Source organism: Pongo abelii, chromosome 8 (genome assembly GCF_028885655.2).
Source record: "Pongo abelii isolate AG06213 chromosome 8, NHGRI_mPonAbe1-v2.0_pri, whole genome shotgun sequence".
Classification (NCBI taxonomy): domain Eukaryota; kingdom Metazoa; phylum Chordata; class Mammalia; order Primates; family Hominidae; genus Pongo; species Pongo abelii.
This window is the reverse complement of record NC_071993.2, coordinates 33,106,219-33,127,844: the sequence shown is the minus strand read 5'-3', so window position 1 is coordinate 33,127,844 and position 21,626 is coordinate 33,106,219. Positions and strand designations below refer to the sequence as shown.

The following is a 21,626-nucleotide window of genomic DNA, read 5'->3' as shown; positions in this document are numbered from 1 at the left end:
GGGTTTTCTATATATGAACTCATGTCATCTATAAACACATGATTTTACTTCTTCTATTCTGATTTGGATACCTTTAATTTCTTTTTCTTGACTAATTGCTTGGCTACTACATTGGACTTCTGGCACTACATTGAATGAATTGGTAAGAGTAGGCATCCTTGTCTTTTTCCTGTTATTAGAGAAAAAGTCTTCAACTTTGCACCACTGAGTGTAATGTTAGCTGTAGGCTAATATGGCCTTTTTATGTGGGGAAAATTCCTTGTATACCTAATTTGTTGTAAGTTTTTACTATGAAAAGATTTTGAATGCAGCAAAATGCTGTTTCTGCATCTATTGAAATGATCATATGATTACTGTCCTTCAAAATGGTAACAGTGAGCCACGCACAGTGGCTCATGCCTGTAATCACAGCACTTTGGGAGGCCAAGGTGGTGGATCACCTGAGGTCAGGAGTTCAAGACCAGCCTGGTCAACATGGAGAAACTGCATCTCTACTAAAAATACAAAAATTAGCCAGGTGTAGTGGCAGGTGCCTGCAATTCCAGCTACTCAGGAGGCTAAGGCAGGAGAACTGCTTGAACCCAGGAGGCAGAGGCTGCAGTAAGCCAAGATTGCACCACTGCACTCCAGCCTGGGCAACAGAGTGAGAATTCAATTCAAAAAACAAAATGGTAATAGTAAGTCCTTACATATAAATAATTACTTTGAATGTATATTTAAGTGTAAATTGATTAAATCTCCAACAAAAACCTGTCAAGTGGCTGAATGGATTTTTTTTTTAAGAACCCAACTACATGCTGCCCACAAGAGACTCACATAAACTTTAAGAACACACAGGCCAGGCACAGTGGCTCATGCCTGTAATCCCAGCACTTTGGGAGGCCATGGTGGGCAGATCACAAGGTCAAGAGATCGAGACCATCCTGGCCAACATGGTGAAACCCCGTCTCTACTAAAAATACAAAAATTAGCTGGGTGTGGTGGCGCACACCTGTAGTCCCAGCTACTTGGGAGGTTGACGCAGGAGAATCACTTGAACCCAGGAGGCAGAAGTTGCAGTGACCCGAGATCGCACCACTGCACTCCAGCCTGGAACACACAAAAGCTAAAAGTGAAGAGATGGAAAAAGATATGCCACGCAAATCAGAACCAAAAGAAGGCACGAGTGGCTATACTTATATAAGATAAGAGAGATTTTAAGTTATTAGCTGCCTCATGAGACAAAGAAGGTCGTTATATAATTATAAAGGGGTCAATCCATCAAGAGGTTATAACAATTTTAAATAATATGCATCGAGATAAGACTACCTGAATACATACAGCAACTATTAATAGATCTGAATCGAGAGACAGACAGCAATATTAATAATAGCCTATTTACAGTAATGCCTCATTTACAACAATAGACAGTTCATCCAGACAACAAATGAATACGGAAACATTGGACTTGAACGATACTTTAGGCCAAATGCACCTAATTGACATATACAAAACATTCCACCCAACAGCAGCAGAACATACATTCTCCTTGAGTGAATATGAAATATTTCCCATGATACGTTATGTGTTAGGCCACAAAACATGTCTTAGTATACTTAAGAAGACTGAAGTCATATCAAGTATATTTTCCAATGACAATAATTTGAAACTAGAAATCAATGACAGGAAAAAACTGGAAAAATTCGCAAATATGTAGACATTAACACACTTCTAAACAAATGATGAGTCAAAAAAGAAATCCAAAGGGAAATCAGAAAGTATCTTGAGACAAACAAAAATGGAAATACAACATACTAAAACTCATGAAATGCAGCAAAAGCAGTTCTAAGTGGGAAGTTTATTGCAATAGACATCTACTTAAAAAAGAAATAATGATCTCAAATAAATAACCTAATGTGATACATCAAAGAACTAGAAAAATAACAAATTAAGCCAATAGTTCATAGAAGGAAGAAAATTACAAAGAGCAGAAATAGGCCCGGCATGGTGGCTCATGCCTGTAATCTCAGCACTTTGGGAGGCCAAGGCAGGCAGATCACAAGGTCAGATCAAGACCATCCTGGCTAACACGGTGAAACCCCATCTCTACTAAAAATAAAAAAAATTAGCCGGGCATTGTGGCGGGCACCTGTAGTCTCAGCTACTCAGGAGGCTGAGGCAGGAGAATGGCATGACCTGGGAGGCAGAGCTTGCAGTGAGCCAAGATCACACCACTGCACTCCATCCAGCCTGGGCGACAGAGCAAAACTCAATCTCAAAAGAAAAAAAAAAAAAACAGCAGAAATAAATAATAGAGACTAGAAAAACAACAGAAAAGGTTAACAAAACTAAAAGTTTTCTGAAAAGATAAAATCAGCAAATCATTAGCTGGACTAAGAAAAAAGAGAGAGAAGGCCCAAATAACCTCAGTAAAGAAAAATGAGACATTACAACTGATACCATAGAAATAAAAAAAAGATAATAAGAAACTACCACAAAAAAATTACATTCTAACAAACTGAACAACCTAGAAGAAAATTAGTAAATTCCTGGAAACATACAACCTACCAAGACTGAAGAAACAGAAAATCTGAAAAGACCAATAATGACCAAGAAGACTCAATCAATAATAAAAAAATCTCCTATCAAAGAAATGCCCAAGACTTCCTGGCTTCATGGCTGAATTCTACCAAATAATTAAAGAACTAATACAATCCTTCTCAAACTCTTCAAAAATCTTGAAGAGGAAGAAATACTTCCAAACTATTTTACAAGTCTTCATCAATCACCCTGATAACAAAGTCAGACATGGACATCACAAGAAAAGAAAATTACCTCAATGAATACAGATGTAAAAATCTTCAACACAATACTAGCAAAACAAATTTAACAGTACATTAAAGGGATCATTCACCATGATCAAGTGGAATTTATCCCTGGAGTGCAAGGATGATTCAGCAAATCAATAAATGTTGTGCATCATATTAGCAGAATGAAAGACAAAACTGTATGATCATAAGATGCAGAAAAAGCATTTGACAAAATTCAACAACCTTTCATAATAAGACCCATCAATAAATAGGTATAGAAGGACTGTACCTTAATATAATAAAATCCATATATCAGAACCCCATAGCTAACATTATTATACTCAACAGTGAAAAATTTAAAGCTTTTCCTCTAAGATCAAAAACAAGGATACCCACTCTCACCATTTCTATTCAACATAGTACTAGAAGTCCACGCCAGGGAAATTAGTCAAGAAAAACAAATAAAATGCATCAAAATAGAAAAAGAATAAGTAAAAATTGTTTCCAAATGATATACTCTCCTATATAGAAAACTCTAAAGATGTCCCCAAAAACTTGCAGAACAAATGAATCCAACAAAGTTGCAGGATACAAAAACCAATACAAAAATCAGTTGTGTTTCTATAAATTAACAACAAACTATCTAAAAAAGAAAGCAAGAAAACAATCCCATTTATAATAGCATAAAAAGAAATAAAATACTTGGGAATACACTTAATCAAAGAAGTGAAAGATCTGTTGCACTGAAAACTATAAGATGTTATTATAGTGGGAGACTTTAACACCCCACTGTCAATATTAGACAAATCAACAAGACAGAAAACTAACAAGGATATCCAGGACTTGAACTCAGCTCTAGACCAAGCAGAACTTATAGACATCTACAGAACCTTCCACCATAAATCAACAGAATATACATTCTTCTCAACACCACATTGCACTTATTCTAAAACTGACCACATAATTGGAAATAAAATACTATATGGAGCATAACAGAATCTAGACAGAGCACAGATTCAATGACTTAACCAAATATATATGCAAAGGCTGTTATCAGTCATAGTGGTGTCTATCATGTATAAGCTTTGGCCTTTGAAAAATAAAATACCGATAGTAAACTTATATAAAAAAAAAATACTCCTCAGCAAATGCAAGAGAACAGAAATCATAACAAACAAGTCTCTCAGACCACAGTGCAATCAAATTAGAACTCAGGATTAAGAAACTTACTCAAAACCACACAACTACATGGAAACTGAACAACTTACTCCTGAATGACTACTGGGTAAATAATGAAATGAAGGCAGAAATAAAGATGTTCTTTGAAACCAATGATAACAAAGACACAACGTACCAGAATCTCTGGAACACATTTAAAGCAGTGTGTAGAGGGAAATTTATAGCACTAAATGCCCACAAGAGAAAGCAGGAAAGATCTAAAACCGACACCCTAACATCACAATTAAAAGAACAAGAGAAGCGAGAGCAAACAAATTCATAAGCTAGAAGAAGACAAGAAATAACTAAGATCAGAGCAGAACTGAAAGAGATAGAGACACAAAACACCCTTCAAAAAATCAATGAATCCAGGAGCTCGTTTTTTAAAAAGATCAACAAAATAGGTAGACTGCTAGCCAGATTAATAAAGAAGAAAAGGGAGAAAAATCAAACAGATGCAATAAAAAATGATAAAGGGGATATCACCACCGATCCCACAGAAATACAAACTACCATCAGAGAATACTATAAACACCTCTACGCAAATAAACTAGAAAATCTAGAAGAAATGGATAAATTCCAGGACACATACACCCTCCCAAGACTAAACCAGGAAGAAGTCAAATCCCTGAATAGACCCATTACAAGTTCTGAAATGGAGGCAGTAATTAATAGCCTGCCAACCAAAAAAAGTCCAGGACCAGAGGGATTCACAGCCAAATTCTACAAGAGGTACAAAGAGGAGCTGGTACCATTCCTTCTGAAACTATTCCAAATAATAGAAAAAGAGAGAATCCTCCCTAACTCATTTTATGAGGCCAGCATCTTCCTGATACCAAGACCTGGCAGAGACACAACAAAAAAAGAAAATTTTAGGCCAATATCCCTGATGAACATCGATGAGAAAATCCTCAATAAAATACTGATAAACTGAATCCAGAAGCACATCAAAAAGCTTGTCCACCACGATCAAGTGGGCTTCATCCCTGGGATGCAAGGCTGGTTCAACATACACAAATCAATAAACATAATCCATCACATAAACAGAATCAATGACAAAAACCACAAGATTATGTAAATAGATGCAGAAAAGGCCTTCAACAAAATTCAACAGCCCTTCATGCTAAAAATTCTCAATAAACTAGGCATTGATTGAATGTATCTCAAAATAAGAAGAGCTATTTATGACAAACCCACAGCCAATATCATAGTGAATGGGCAAAAACTGGAAGCATTCCCTTTGAAAACTGGCACAAGACAGGGATGCCCTCTCTCATCACTCCTGTTCAACATAGTATTGGAAGTTCTGGCCAGGGCAATCAGGCAAGAGAAAGAAAGAAAGTGTATTCAATTAGGAAAAGAGGAAGTCAAATTGTCTCTCTTTGCAGATGACATGATTGTTTATTTAGAAAACCCCATCGTCTCAGCCCAAAATCTCCTTAAGCTGAGCAATTTCAGCAAAGTCTCAGGATACAAAATCAATATGCAAAAATCACAAGTATTCCTATACACCAAGAACAGACAGAGAGCCAAATCATGAGTGAACTCCCATTCACAACTGCTACAAAGAGAATAAAATACCTAGGAATACAACTTACAAGGGATGTGAAGAACCTCTTCAAGGAGAACTACAAACCACCGCTCAAGGAAATAAGAGAGGAAACAAACAAATGGAAAACCATTCCATGCTCATGGATAGGAAGAATCAATATCATGAAAATGGCCATACTGCCCAAAGTAATTTATAGATTCAATGCCATCCCCATCAAGCTACTATTGACTTTCTTCACAGAATTAGAAAAAAACTACTTTAAATTCATATGGAACCAAAAAAGAGCCCTCATAGCCAAGATAATCCTAAGCAAAAAGAATAAAGCTGGCGGCATCACGCTACCTGACTTCAAACTATACTACAAGGCTACAGTAACCAAAACAGCATGGTACTGGTACCAAAACAGATATATAGACCAATGGAACAGAACAGAGGCCTCAGAAATAACACCACACATCTACAACCATCTGATCTTTGACAAACCTGACAAAAACAAGCAGTGGAGAAAGGATTTCCCATTTAATAAATGGTGTTGGGAAAACTGGCTAGCCATAGGCAGAAAACTGAAACTGGATCCCTTCCTTACACCTTAAACAAAAATTAACTCAAGATGGATTAGACACTTAAACGTAAGACCTAAAACCCTAAAAACCCTAGAAGAAAACCTAGGCAATACCATTCAGGACATAGGCATGGGCAAAGACTTCATGACTAAAACACCAAAAACAATGGCAACAAAAGCCAAAATTGACAAATGGGATCTAATTAAACCAAAGAACTTCTGCACAGCAAAAGAAACTATCATTAGACTGAACAGGTAACCTACAGAATGGGAGAAAATTTTTGCAATCTATCCATCTTACAAAGGGCTAATATCCAGAATCTACAAAGAATTTAAACAAATTCACAAGAAAAAAAATAAGCAACCCCATCAAAAAGTGGGTGAAGAATATGAATAGACACTTCTCAAGACATTTATGCAGCCAACAAACTTATAAAAATATGCTCATCATCACTGGTCATTAGAGAAATGCAAATCAAAACCACAATGAGATACCATCTCATGCCAGTTAGAATGGCAATCATTAAAAAGCCAGGAAACAACAGATGCTGGAGATCATGTGGAGAAATAGGAATACTTTTACACTGTTAATGGGAGTGTAAATTAGTTCAACCATTGTGGAAGACAGTGTGGTGATTCCTCAAGAATCTAGAACTAGAAATACCATTTGACCCAGCAATCCCATTACTGGGTATATACCCAAAGAATTATAAATTATTCTACTATAAAAACACATGCACACGTATGTTATCGCAGCACAGTTCACAATGGCAAAGACTTGGAACCAACCCAAGTGCCCATCAATGATAGACTGGATAAAGAAAACGTGGCACACATACACCATGGAATACTATGCAGCCATAAAAAAGGATGAGATCATGTCCTTTGCAGGGACATGGATGAAGCTGAAACCATCATTCTCAGCAAACTAACACAAGAACAGAAAACCAAACACCACATGTTCTCACTCATAAGTAGGAGTGGAACAATAAGAACACATGGACACAGGGAGGGGAACATCACACACCGGGGCCTCCCAGCGGGTGGGGGCCTAGAGAAGGGATAGCATTAGGAGAAATACCTAATGTAGATGACAGGTTGATGGGTGCAGCAAATCACCATGGCACATGTATACCTATGTAACAAACCTGCACATTCTGTAGATGTACCCCAGAACTTAAAGTATAATTTAGAAAAAGGAAAAAAAAAAAAAAACAGACATAGCCAATGGAACAGAATAGAGAGCCCAGAAATAAATTCACATATATATGGTCAACTGATCTTTGACAAATGTCCAAAAACACGTAATTAGGAAAAGAATGTCTCTTAAATAAATTGTGTTGAAGAGACTGCAGAAGAATGAAACAGGGTCCTTATCTCATCTCATATACAAAAATAGACCCAAAATGAATTAAAAACTTAAATGTAAAACCTGAAGCTGTAAAACTACTTGAAGAAAACAGGGTGAAAACTTCTTGACATTGGTCTTGGAAAAGATTTTTTTGATATGACCCCAAAAGCACAGGTAACAAAAGCAAAAATAGACAAATGGGACTGCATTAAGCTAAATAGTTTCTGTAGAGCAAAGGAAACAATCAATGGAATAAAGATACAACCTATGGAATGGGAGAAAATATTTGCAAACCATACATCTGATAAGAGTTTAATATCCAAGATGTAAAACGAACTCAACTCAACTACAAGAAAACAAATAACCCCATTTAAAAATGGGCAAATGGTTTGATATTTCTCAAAAAAAGACATATGAATGGTCAACAGGGTATATGAAAAAATGTTCAACATCACTAATCATCAAGGAAAAGTAAATTTAAACCACCATGTAATATTACCTCACACCTGTTATCAAAAAAATGGCTATTATCAAAAAGAAAAAACATAAGTACTGGCAAGAATGTGGAGAAAAGGGAACTCTTATACACTGTTAGTGAGAATGTAAATCAGTACAGTTTTATGGAAAACAGTATGGAGATTCTTCAAAAAAGATAAAAATAGAACTACCAAATGACCAAGCAATTCCACTTCTGAGTATACATCTAAAGGAAATGGGATAAATCATATTGAGTAGATAGATACCCATACTCCCATGTTCACTGCAGTATTATTCACAATAACTACAATATGGAATCAACCTAAGTGTCTATAAATGTAAAAATAAAGAACATGTGGAAGAGATATATATATATAAAATATATATACACACACATATATATATTAAATATAAATATAAATATAAAATATTATCCAGCCTTAAAAAAGAAGGAAATCCTGTCATCTGCAACAACATGGATGAAACTGAAGGGCATTACGCTAAGAAGTCAGGTACAGAAAAACAATTACTGCATGATCTCACTTATATGTAGAACCCTAAAAAGTCAAACTCATGGAAATAGAGAACAGAATGCTGGTCACCAGAGGCTGGAGTTGGGGAAAAATGGGGAGATGTTGGTTAAAGGGTACAAAATTTCAGCTAGACAAAGGGCAAGTTTCTAGAGAGTAGTTTTTAAGTGTTTTCACCAGAAAAAAAAGACATGTATGTGAAGATTTTGGGTCTGTTACATAGCTTGATTTAGCCATTCCACAAGATATGCACATATAAAAACATCACATTTTATACCATAAATATATATAATTTTGTCAATAAAAAATAAAACATTTATTTTAAAAAGAAATCATATGAATTTACAGGTGAAAAAATATTCACAAACTACACTTTGTATCATTGTAACTTTTAACTTTTTTAACTATGGAAAAATATATATAACATAAAATTTACCATCTTAATCATTTTAAGTGTATAGTTCAGCAGTGTTAGGTAACTTTACATTATTTTACAACCAATCTCCAGAATCCTTCTCCTCATGTAAAACTGAAGCTTTGTGTGCATCAAACAATAACTCTCCATTTCCCCCTCCTGCACCCCCTGGCAACCATCATTCTATCTTCTGTGTCTATGAATTTAACACTGCTGTAGATAACTCATGTAAGAGGAATAATCGCATTTGTCTTTTTTTTGGCTGGCTTATTATACTTAGCAGAATGTCCTCAGGGTTCATCCATGTTGTAGCATGTATTAGAATTTCCTTTCTTTTTAAGACTCAATAATAATTTCATTATATGTATATGCCACATTTTGTTTATCCATTTATTCATTGTTGCACATGTGGGTTGCTTCCATCTTTTGGCTGTTGTGAATAATGCTGCAATAAACATGGATGTACAAATATCCCTTCAACACTCTGTTTTCAATTTTGGGGTACACATCCCAGAAGAGGAATTGCTGGATCATATGGTAATTCTGTTTTTAATTTTTTTAGGAACCAATATACTATTTTCCCATAGCACATATTTTACGTTTCATTTTACATTCTCTATGTTTATAACTTTCCATCTAAAAATTATACATACATAAAATCATAAAAATTGATATAAGAAATTCTAAATTTGTTGATAGAGGTGTTACTTTCTTCTTTATGTTTTCAATATTTCTGCAACAAATACGTACTTTTTTCAATAAACATATTACATATGGAAAAATACAATTTTATCTGTCATTTTTTTAAAAATAGAAAAATAATAAAATGCAAAAACAAAAAAGCTTACCTCTCCAACATATTTGCCTGGTTTTCAAATACTTTCAACATGGCATTAAATCGATTAGTCATTGAATGAGCAGTTTCTATTATTTAAAAAGTCAAAAATGTTAAAGGTTTTATAAATAGCTGAAGTTATAGATCTATGCTAAATATAACTCCTATAGATGTGAAAGCTAAACAAACATAAAGAGGTGTTAGCAGGGCTACATGACTATTAACAGAATGCTTATGAGGAGAATAGCTACCATTTTATTAAACACCTATTATGTGCAAATCACCATGTTATATTGCATTCTCTTATTCTTAAAATAATCTAAAAAATAAGATACTGTCATAATTTTCAAATAAAGAAGTTCAGGCTCAGAGAGGTTACATAACTTGATCAATACTATATATCTAGTAAAAGACAAAACTGTATTAATGTCCAATATATATGTCCTTCTTATGATATGGAATATCAGAGGGACTATAGCATACTAAAAGAGAACCGCTTTAGTTGCTGTTGCTAAGTCAATAAGGTCTATGGGAAGGAGCTAGCTAACCTATTAAGCTTTACAACTGTATCAAAGAACCCAAAAGAGAACCTAAGATGCTACTTAAAAGAGAACCAACATAATAATGATCCATAATAATCAATGAACTATTGGGGTAATACCACAAGACTCTTCAACCTTGTGACATAAAAAGTATATGACAGAAGACAGTCCCTGCACTAAGTTTTCTGCTAAACAAGACATGACACAAAGAAAATGTTAAATAACATAGAAGCATACAACAGTTCCTAAACAGTAATTATAGTTTTTCTATCCCACATGTCAAAAGAGTGGTATAGAAGAATAATAAATATTTAGGAGCCGAGAAGATAAAGTAGAAAAACATAAAGAAGCTAAGCCTTAAAGAATGGACAGAGTTTCATTGGAGAGAAAAAAATGAAAAGTAAACACCCTAAGCAAAGGCAAGAAAAGTAGAAATGTGTAAAATATATTCAGGGTACCAAATATGTCAAGTATAACCAAGAAACCAAGTCAAACAGAGGCGTTACTTTGAGAGAGTCAATATTCCTCAAAGATTCAAATAGGACATTGGGAGAAGCCAGCTTCATAAGAATTAAATTTATAATTTTTTGTAGGTAAGAGAGAGTAATTTAAAATGCTTACATAAAAAGTTACAGTAAATGATAAAATAAAACAATAATTTTTTTTTGTTTGTTTGAGGCAGAGTCTCACTCTGTCGCCCAGGCTGGAGTGCAGTGGTGCGATCTCAGCTCACTGCAAGCTCCGCCTCCCGGGTTCACTGCCATTCTCCTGCCTCAGCCTCCCAAGTAGCTGGGACTACAGGAGCCCACCACTACGCACAGCTAATTTTTTTGTATGTTTAGTAGAGACAGGGTTTCACCGTGTTAGCCAGGATGGTCTCAATCTCCTGACCTCGTGATCAGCCTGTCTCGGCCTCCCAAAGTGCTGGGATTACAGGCATGAGCCACCGCACCCGGCCAAAATAAAACAACATTTTAAGAGTAATCTGATCATAGCATATGAGATAATTTTAAATTCTGCCCTAAATATGGTAAAGGGCTACAACGACATCAACTATTATTTCAGCCACAATTTGAAAATTCAGTCCCCAGAGAGAAGAAAAAGCCATTACAAAACATTCCTGGGGGAAAAAAAGGAAGAACACAAAATGACATTAGCAAGATGAGAAAGTAGGAGATATCAGTCTTCATCTCCCCACAAAAAAACAACCACTAGACAGCTATCCATGGATGAAAGTGGCCTTGGTAGGGCTCAAAGTCTCAAAGAAGTTGCAGCAAGATACTAAAGCAAAAAAATGGAGAATAACCACACAGACAGTATAGCTGAGGAGATCAGCATACCAGACATCTGGAGACAGCAAGGAATGAGGAAGAGTGCAGGAACTATCACTATCAGCCATGCAACAGGTCCCACCATGGTTCCTAGTAGCCTGCTCTACAGAGAACACTGACAGCTCTCACCACTGAGATAACTAATAACCACTGCCACCATTAAACCCCCAGATAAGAGAAATGTTGCTCCATTCACCACCAAGGAGGAGCCACTGTTGTGCCAACCCAGGACCAGAGCCACCATGCCCCAATTCCATGTGTGACCCAGACCACAGAGTCACAGTCTTTCCATATGTACCCAGGCTCCAGCACTGGCTTTAACGTTGCATCATGCACTCCCATGCCTCAGACACCAGAGCCACCTTCACTGAGGGCTAGCCCCACCCCAGGCCCTAGAGCCATGCTCACTCTGCACCAGCCTGCACAATGAACCCTAGCTCTGCCACTCCTCTATGAATCCTATGCTTCAGGTATCTGAGCCACTGCCACAGTGAGCTAAGCCACAGCTCAATCCTGGAACCACTGTTGCTCTGCATGTGTTCACACTCCAGTCCACATCTCTAAGGCTGCACCATGCACATGTATAATATAGTCACCACAGCCACTGGCTTTACATGCTAGCCTTGCCCAGGGCCCTGAAGCTGCAGTCTCTCAGTACACATGTGGGCTGCAACCTCAGCTCTGCTGCAACTCTTGGAGACTCTGACTGCACATGCGTCAGACATCAGAGCTACCACCACAACAAGCTAGCCCACGCAACTGTTGCTCTCCAGGTGTGACCACATTCCAGAATGTGGCTCTGCAACCACTCAACAAGTGCCTGCATTCTAGACACCAGAACCATCAATGCAGTAGGGATATCCATATCACAGTCCTCAGAGCAGCAGTGGACTTGCACACACTAGCATCTGGACCCCAAAGCCACTGTCAATCCATACATGCCTGTGCTCCCAGATCCAAGCTCCTTGACCACTCCATAGGTATCATGCATCAGACATTAGTACCACTGTCACTAGAAGCACACCCACAAGCCAAATCCAGAACCAAGAGGTGTCACCTCTGCCACAACTTCCCTTAGGGAAGTAAAAGAGATTAGAAGAATTCTGTCAGGCTTTGCCACTGTTGCAGATACCTACAGCCTTGGCCACTGTACACCACTGAAATTTTTACCCGTATCAACCACAGCCAAAAAAGCTACATGGACACTAAACTGCCACATCCTCACTGGATCCTGAATTGCCACAGCCCACCCAGATAGTGTACTCACAACCACCCACAGGTGAAGATCTTTTCATATAAAACTAGTCCATAAAGTCTAGAAGAAGTGACTCTATCAATATCAGACAAAATATTCAAATAATAGTTTTAAGGAAGCTCAGTAAGCTGTAAGAAAACACTGATAGACAACAAAAATCAGAAAAACAATACACAAACAAAATGAGAAGTCTGACAGAGTGATAGAAATCATAAAGAAGAACCATACAGAAATTCTGATGCGGGGGGCAGGTGGGGTGGAGCCAAGATGGCCCAATAGGAACAGCTCCAGTCTACAGCTCCTAGCGTGACCGACGCAGAAGAGGGGTGATTTCTGCACTTCCAACTGAGGTACCGGGTTCATCTCACTGGGGAGTGTCGGAAAGTGGGTGCAGGACAGTGGGTGCAGTGCACCGAGCGTCAGCCGAAGCACGGCGAGGCATTGCCTCACCTGGGAAGCACAAGGGATCAGGGAATCCCCTTTCCTAGTCAAAGAAAGGGGTGACCGACGGCACCTGGAAAATCGGGTCACTCCCACCCTAATACTGCACTTTTCCAAGGTCTCAGCAAACGGCACACCAGGAGATTATATCCCGCGCCTGGCTCGGAGGGTCCTGCGCCCACGGAGCCTCGCTCATTGCTAGCACAGCAGTCTGAGATCAAACTGCAAGGCCACAGTGAGGCTGGGGGAGGGGCGCCCACATTGCCGAGGCTTGAGTAGATAAACAAAGCAGCCGGGAAGCTCAAACTGGGTGGAGGCCACCACAGCTCAACGAGGCCTGCCTGCCTCTGTAGACTCCACCTCTGGGGGCAGGGCATTACAAAACAAAAGGCAGCAGAATCCTCTGAAGACTTAAATGTCCCTGCCTGACAGCTTTGAAGAGAGTAGTGGTTCTCCCAGCACACAGGTGGAGATCTGAGAACCGACAGACTGCCTCCTCAAGTGGGTCCCTGACCCCCGAGTAGCCTAACTGGGAGGCACACCCCAGAAAGGGCAGACTGACACTTCAGATGGCCGGGTACTCCTCTGAGACAAAAATTCCAGAGGAATGATCAGGCAGCAACATTTGCTGTTCACCAATATCCGCTGTTCTGCAGCCTCCACTGCTGATACCCAGGCAAACAGGGTCTGGAGTGGACCTCCAGCAAACTCCAACAGACCTGCAGCTGAGGGTCCTGACTGTTAGAAGGAAAACTAACAAACAGAAAGGACATCCACACCAAAACCCCATCTGTAAGTCACCATCAACAAAGACCAAAGGTAGATAAAACCACAAAGATGGGGAAAAAACAGAGCAGAAAAACTGGAAACTCTAAAAATCAGAGCACCTCTCCTCCTCCAAAGGAACGCAGCTCCTCACCAGCAATGTAACAAAGCTGGACGGAGAATGACTTTGACGAGTTGAAAGAAGAAGGCTTCAGACGATCAAACTACTCTGAACTAAAGCAAGAAGATCGAACCTATGGCAAAGGAGTTAAAAATCTTGAAAAAGGATGGGACGAATGGCTAACTAGAATAACCAATGCAGAGAAGTCCTTAAAGGACCTGATGGAGCTGAAAACCAAGGCAGGAGAACTACATGACGAATGCACAAGCCTCAGTAGCCAATTCAATCATCTGGAAAAAAGGGTATGCTTCCAGTTTTTGCCCATTAAGTATGATATTGGCTGTGGGTTTGTCATAGATAGCTCTTATTATTCTGAGATACGTCCCATCAATACCTAATTTATTGAGAGTTTTTAGTATGAAGCGTTGTTGAATTTTGTCAAAGGCCTTTTCTGCATCTATTGAGATAATCATGTGGTTTTTGTCTTTGGTTCTGTATATGCTGGATTACATTTATTGATTTGCGTATATTGAACCAGCCTTGCATCCCAGGGATGAAGCCCACTTGATCATGGTGGATAAGCTTTTTGATGTGCTGCTGGATTCGGTTTGCCAGTATTTTATTGAGGATTTTTGCATTGATGTTCATCAAGGATATTGGTCTAAAATTCTCTTTTTTGGTTGTGTCTCTGCCTGGCTTTGGTATCAGGATGATGCTGGCCTCATAAAATGAGTTAGGGAGGATTCCCTCTTTTTCTATTGATTGGAATAGTTTCAGAAGAAATGGTACCAGTTCCTCCTTGTACCTCTGGTAGAATTCGGCTGTGAATCCATCTGGTCCTGGACTCTTTTTGGTTGGTAAGCTATTGATTATTGCCACAATTTCAGATCCTGTTATTGGTCTATTCAGATATTCAACTTCTTCTTGGTTTAGTCTTGGGAGAGTGTATGTGTTGAGGAACTTATCCATTTCTTCTAGATTTTCTAGTTTATTTGCGTAGAGGTGTTTGTAGTATTCTCTGATGGTAGTATTTCTGTGGGATCGGTGGTGATATCCCCTTTATCGTTTTTTATTGCGTCTGTGTGATTCTTCTCTCTTTTTTTCTTTATTAGTCTTGCTAGCGGTCTATCAATTTTGTTGATCCTTTCAAAAAACCAGCTCCTGGATTAATTTTTTAAAGGGTTTTTCTGTCTCTATTTCCTTCAGTTCTGCTCTGATTTTAGTTATTTCTTGCCTTCTGCTAGCTTTTGAATGTGTTTGCTCTTGCTTTTCTAGTTCTTTTAATTGTGATGTTAGGGTGTCAATTTTGGATCTTTCCTGCTTTCTCTTGTGGGCATTTAGTGCCATAAATTTCCCTCTACACACTGCTTTGAATGTGTCCCAGAGATTCTGGTATGTTGTGTCTTTGTTCTCATTGGTTTCAAAGAACATCTTTATTTCTGCCTTCATTTCCTTATGTACCCAGTAGTCATTCAGGAGCAGGTTGTTCAGTTTCCATGTAGTTGAGTGGTTTTGAGTGCGTTTCTTAATCCTGAGTTCTAGTTTGATTGCACTGTGGTCTGAGAGACAGTTTGTTATAATTTCTGTTCTTTCACATTTGCTGAGGAGAGCTTTACTTCCAACTATGTGGTCAATTTTGGAATAGGTGTGGTGCTGAAAAAAATGTATATTCTGTTGATTTGGGGTGGAGAGTTCTGTAGATGTCTATTAGGTCCGCTTGGTGCAGAGCTGAGTTCAATTCCTGGGTATCCTTGTTAACTTTCCATCTCGTTGATCTGTCTAATGTTGACAGTGGGGTGTTAAAGTCTCCCATTATTACTGTGTGGGAGTCTAAGTCTCTTTGTATGTCACTCAGGACTTGCTTTATGAATCTGGGTGCTCCTGTATTGGGTGCATATATATTTAGGAGAGTTAGCTCTTCTTGTTGAATTGATCCCTTTACTATTATGTAATGGCCTTCTTTGTCTCTTTTGATCTTTGTTGGTTTAAAGTCTGTTTTATCAGAGACTAGGATTGCAACCCCTGCCTTTTTTTGTTTTCCATTTTCTTGGTAGATCTTCCTCCATCCTTTTATTTTCAGCCTATGTATGTCTCTGCAAGTGAGATGGGTTTCCTGAATACAGCACACTGATGGGTCTTGACTCTTTATCCAATTTGCCAGTCTGTGTCTTTTAATTGGAGCATTTAGTCCATTTACATTTAAAGTTAATATTGTTATGTGTGAATTTGATCCTGTCATTATGATGTTTTTGCTTGTTAGTTGATGCAGTTTCTTCCTAGTCTCGATGGTCTTTACATTTTGGTATAATTTTGCAGCGGCTGGTACCAGCTGTGCCTTTCCATGTTTAGTGCTACCTTCAGGAGCTCTTTTAGGGCAGGCCTGGTGGTGACAAACTCTCTCAGTATTTGCTTGTCTGTAAAGTATTTTATTTCTCCTTCACTTATGAAGCTTAGTTTGGCTGGATATGAAATTCTGGGTTGAAAATTCTTTTTTTTTTTTATTATTATACTTTTGGTTTTAGGGTACATGTGCGCAATGTGCAGGTTAGTTACATATGTATACATGTGACATGCTGGTGCGCTGCACCCACTAACTCATCATCTAGCATTAGGTATATCTCCTAATGTTATCCCTCCCCCCTCCCCCAACCCCACAACAGTCCCCAGAGTGTGATGTTCCCCTTCCTGTGTCCATGTGTTCTCATTGTTCAATTCCCACCTATGAGTGAGAATATGTAGTGTTTGGTTTTTTGTTCTTGTGATAGTTTACTGAGAATGATGATTTCCAATTTCATCCATGTCCCTACAAAGGACATGAACTCATCATTTTTTTTGGCTGCATAGTATTCCATGGTGTATATGTGCCACATTTTCTTAATCCAGTCTATCATTGTTGGACATTTGGGTTGGTTCCAAGTCTTTGCTATTGTGAATAATGCCGCAATAAACATACATGTGCATGTGTCTTTATAGCAGCATGATTTATAGTCCTTTGGGTATATACCCAGTAATGGGATGGCTGGGTCAAATGGTATTTCTAGTTCTAGATCCCTGAGGAATCGCCACACTGACTTCCACAATGGATGAACTAGTTCACAATGGTTGAACTAGTTTACAGTCCCACCAACAGTGTAAAAGTGTTCCTATTTCTCCACATCCTCTCCAGCACCTGTTGTTTCCTGATTTTTTAATGATTGCCATTCTAACTGGTGTGAGATCATTGTGGTTTTGATTTGCATTTCTCTGATGGCCAGTGATGGTGAGCATTTTTTCATGTGTTTTTTGGCTGCATAAATGTCTTCTTTTGAGAAGTGTCTGTTCATGTGCTTCGCCCACTTTTTGATGGGGTTGTTTGTTTCTTTCTTGTAAATTTGTTTGAGTTCATTGTAGATTCTGGATATTAGCCCTTTGTCAGATGAGTAGGTTGCGAAAATTTTCTCCCATTTTGTAGGTTGCCTGTTCACTCTGATGGTAGTTTCTTTTGCTGTGCAGAAGCTCTTTAGTTTAATTAGATCCCATTTGTCAATTGTGGCTTTTGTTGCCATTGCTTTTGGTGTTTTAGACATGAAGTCCTTGCCCATGCCTACGTCCTGAATGGTAAAGTCTAGGTTTTCTTCTAGGGTTTTTATGGTTTTAGATCTAACGTTTAAGTCTTTAATCCACGTTGAATTGATTTTTGTATAAGGTGTAAGGAAGGGATCCAGTTTCAGCTTTCTACATATGGCTAGCCAGTTTTCCCAGCACCATTTATTAAATAGGGAATCCTTTCCCCATTGCTTGTTTTTCTCAGGTTTGTCAAAGATCAGATAGTTGTAGATATGCGGCATTATTTCTGAGGGCTCTGTTCTGTTCCATTGATCTATATCTCTGTTTTGGTACCAGTACCATGCTGTTTTGGTTACTGTAGCCTTGTAGTATAGTTTGAAGTCAGGTAGTGTGATGCCTCCAGCTTTCTTCTTTTGGCTAAGATTGACTTGGTGATGCGGGCTCTTTTTTGGTTCCATATGAACTTTAAAGTAGTTTTTTCCAATTCTGTGAAGAAAGTCATTGGTAGCTTGATGGGGATGGCATTGAATCTGTAAATTACCTTGGGCAGTATGGCCATTTTCACGATATTGATTCTTCCTACCCATGAGCATGGAATGTTCTTCCATTTGTTTGTATCCTCCTTTATTTCCTTGAGCAGTGGTTTGTAGTTCTCCTTGAAGAGGTCCTTCATGTCCCCTGTAAGTTGGATTCCTATGTATTTTATTCTCTTTGAAGCAATTGTGAATGGGAGTTCACTCATGATTTGGTTCTCTGTTTGTCTGTTGTTGGTGTATAAGAATGCTTGTGATTTTTGTACATTGATTTCACATTCAAAAGCTAGCAGAAGGAAAGAAATAACTAAAATCAGAGCAGAACTGAAGGAAATAGAGACCAAAAAAACCCTTCAAAAAATTAATGAATCCAGGAGCTGGTTTTTTGAAAGGATCAACAAAATTGATAGACCACTAGCAAGACTAATAAAGAAAAAAAGAGAGAAGAATCAAATAGACGCAATAAAAAATGATAAAGGGGATATCACCACCGATCCCACAGAAACACAAACTACCATCAGAGAATACTACAAACACCTCTACACAAATAAACTAGAAAATCTAGAAGAAATGGATAAATTCCTCGACACATACAATCTCCCAAGACTAAACCAGGAAGAAGTTGAATATCTGAATAGACCAATAACAGGATCTGAAATTGTGGCAATAATCAATAGCTTACCAACCAAAAAGAGTCCAGGTCCAGATGGATTCACAGCCGAATTCTACCAGAGGTACAAGGAGGAACTGGTACCATTCCTTCTGAAACTATTCCAATCAATAGAAAAAGAGGGAATCCTCCCTAACTCATTTTATGAGGCCAGCATCATCCTGATACCAAAGCCAAGCAGAGACACAACCAAAAAAGAGAATTTTAGACCAATATCCTTGATGAACATCGATGCAAAAATCCTCAATAAAATACTGGCAAACCGAATCCAGCAGCACATCAAAAAGCTTATCCACCATGATCAAGTGGGTTTCATCCCTGGGATGCAAGCTGGTTCAATATACGCAAATCAATAAATGTAATCCAGCATATACAGAACCAAAGACAAAAACCACATGATTATCTCAATAGATGCAGAAAAGGCCTTTGACAAAATTCAACAACGCTTCATGCTAAAAACTCAATAAATTAGGTATTGATGGGATGTATCTCAAAATAATAAGAGCTATCTATGACAAACCCACAGCCAATATCATACTGAATGGGCAAAAACTGGAAGCATTCCCTTTGAAAACTGGCACAAGACAGGGATGCCCTCTCTCACCACTCCTATTCAACATAGTGTTGGAAGTTCTGGCCAGGGCAATTAGACAGGAGAAGGAAATTATGGGTATTCAATTAGGAAAAGAGGAAGTCAAATTGTCCCTGTTTGCAGACGACATGATTGTATATCTAGAAAACCCCATTGTCTCAGCCCAAAATCTCCTTAAGCTGATAAGCAACTTCAGCAAAGTCTCAGGATACAAAATCAGTGAAAATTCTTTTCTTTAAGAATGTTGAATATCGGCCCCCAGTCTCTTCTAGCTCGTAGAGTTTCTGCTGAGAGATCCGCTGTTAGTCTGATGGGCTTCCCTTTGTGGGTAACCCGACCTTTCTCTCTGGCTGCCTTTAACATTTTTTCCTTCATTTCAACTTTGGTGAATCTGACAATTACGTGTCTTGGAGTTGCTCTTCTCGAGGAGTATCTTTGTGGCGTTCTCTGTATTTCCTGAATCTGAATGTTGGCCTGCCTTGCTAGATTGGGGAAGTTCTCCTGGATAATATCCTGCAGAGTGTTTTCCAACTTGGTTCCATTCTCCCTGTCACTTTCAGGTACACCAATCAGACACAGATTTGGTCTTTTCACATAGTCCCATATTTCTTGGAGGCTTTGTTCATTTCTTCTTATTCTTTTTTCTCTAAACTTCCCTTCTCGCTTCATTTCATTCATTTCATCTTCCATCACTGATACCCTTTCTTCCAGTTGATCACATCGGCTCCTGAAGCTTCTGCATTCTTCACGTAGTTCTCGAGCCTTGGCTTTCAGCTCCATCGGCTCCTTTAAGCACTTCTCTGTATTGGTTATTCTAGGTATACATTTGTCTAAATTTTTTTCAAGGTTTTTAACTTCTTTGCCTTTGGTTTGAATTTCCTCCTGTAGCTCGGAGTAGTTTGATCGTCTGAAGCCTTCTTCTCTCAACTCGTCAAAGTCATTCTCCGTCCAGTTCTGTTCCGTTGCTGGTGAGGAACTGCGTTCCTTTGGAGGAGGAGAGGCACTCTGCTTTTTAGAGTTTCCAGTTTTTCTGCTCTGTTTTTTTCCCATCTTTGTGGTTTTATCTACTTTTGGTCTTTGATGATGGTGATGTACAGATGAGTTTTTGGTGTGGATGTCCTTTCTGTGTGTTAGTTTTCCTTCTAACAGACAGGACCCTCAGCTGCAGGTCTGTTGGAGTTTGCTAGAGGTCCACTCCAGACCCTGTTTGCCTGGGTATAAGCAGCGGTGTCTGCAGAACCGCAGATTTTCGTAATCCGCGAATGCTGCTGTCTGATCCTTCCTCTGGAAGTTTTGTCTCAGAGGAGTACCTGGCCATGTGAGGTGTCAGTCTGCCCCTACTGGGGGGTGCCTCCCAGTTAGGCTGCTCGGGGGTCAGGGGTCAGGGACCCACTTGAGGAGGCAGTCTGCCCATTCTCAGATCCCCAGCTGCATGCTGGGAGAACCACTGCTCTCCTCAAAGCTGTCAGACAGGGACATTTAAGTCTGCAGAAGTTACTGCTGTCTTTTTGTTTGTCTGTTCCCTGCCCCCAGAGGTGGAGCCTACAGAGGTAGGCAGGCCTCCTTGAGCTGTGGTGGGCTCCACCCAGTTCGAGCTTCCCGGCTGCTTTGTTTACCTAAGCGAGCCTGGGCAATGGAGCCCCAGCCTTGCTGCTGCCTTGCAGTTTCATCTCAGACTGCTGTGCTAGCAATCAGTGAGACTCCATGGGCGTAGGACCCTCTGAGCCAGGTGCAGGATATAATCTCCTGGTGCGCCGTTTCCTAAGCCCGTTGGAAAAGCGCAGTATTTGGGTGGGAGTGGCCCGATTTTCCAGGTGCCATCTGTCACCCCTTTCCTTGACCAGGAAGGGGAACTCCCTGACCCCTTGCGCTTCCCGAGTGAGGCAATGCCTCGCCCTGCTTCGGCTGGCGCACGGTGCGCTGCGCCCACTGTCTGGCACTCCCTGGTGAGATGAACCCAGTACCTCAGATGGAAATGCAGAAATCACCCATCTTCTGCCGTCGCTCACGCTGGGAGCTGTAGACCGGAGCTGTTCCTATTCGGCCATCTTGCCTCCTCTATTTTCAAAGTTCTTGAAGAAAAAAACTGCCAACCAAGAAT

General features: G+C 39.3%; 1 protein-coding gene across 50 annotated transcripts in view; it reads right to left on the bottom strand.

Moving 5' to 3' along the window:
• Window positions 1–21,626, bottom strand: part of CCDC7 (coiled-coil domain containing 7) — a 425,173-nt gene that overhangs the window by 367,829 nt on the left and 35,718 nt on the right. For all 50 annotated transcript variants that reach the window (XM_054522140.1, XM_054522141.1, XM_054522147.1 and 47 more), the window contains one exon: window positions 9,743–9,818. In XM_054522140.1, the coding sequence (XP_054378115.1) occupies window positions 9,743–9,818 (76 nt within the window). The remainder of the gene's footprint in view (window positions 1–9,742; window positions 9,819–21,626) is intronic.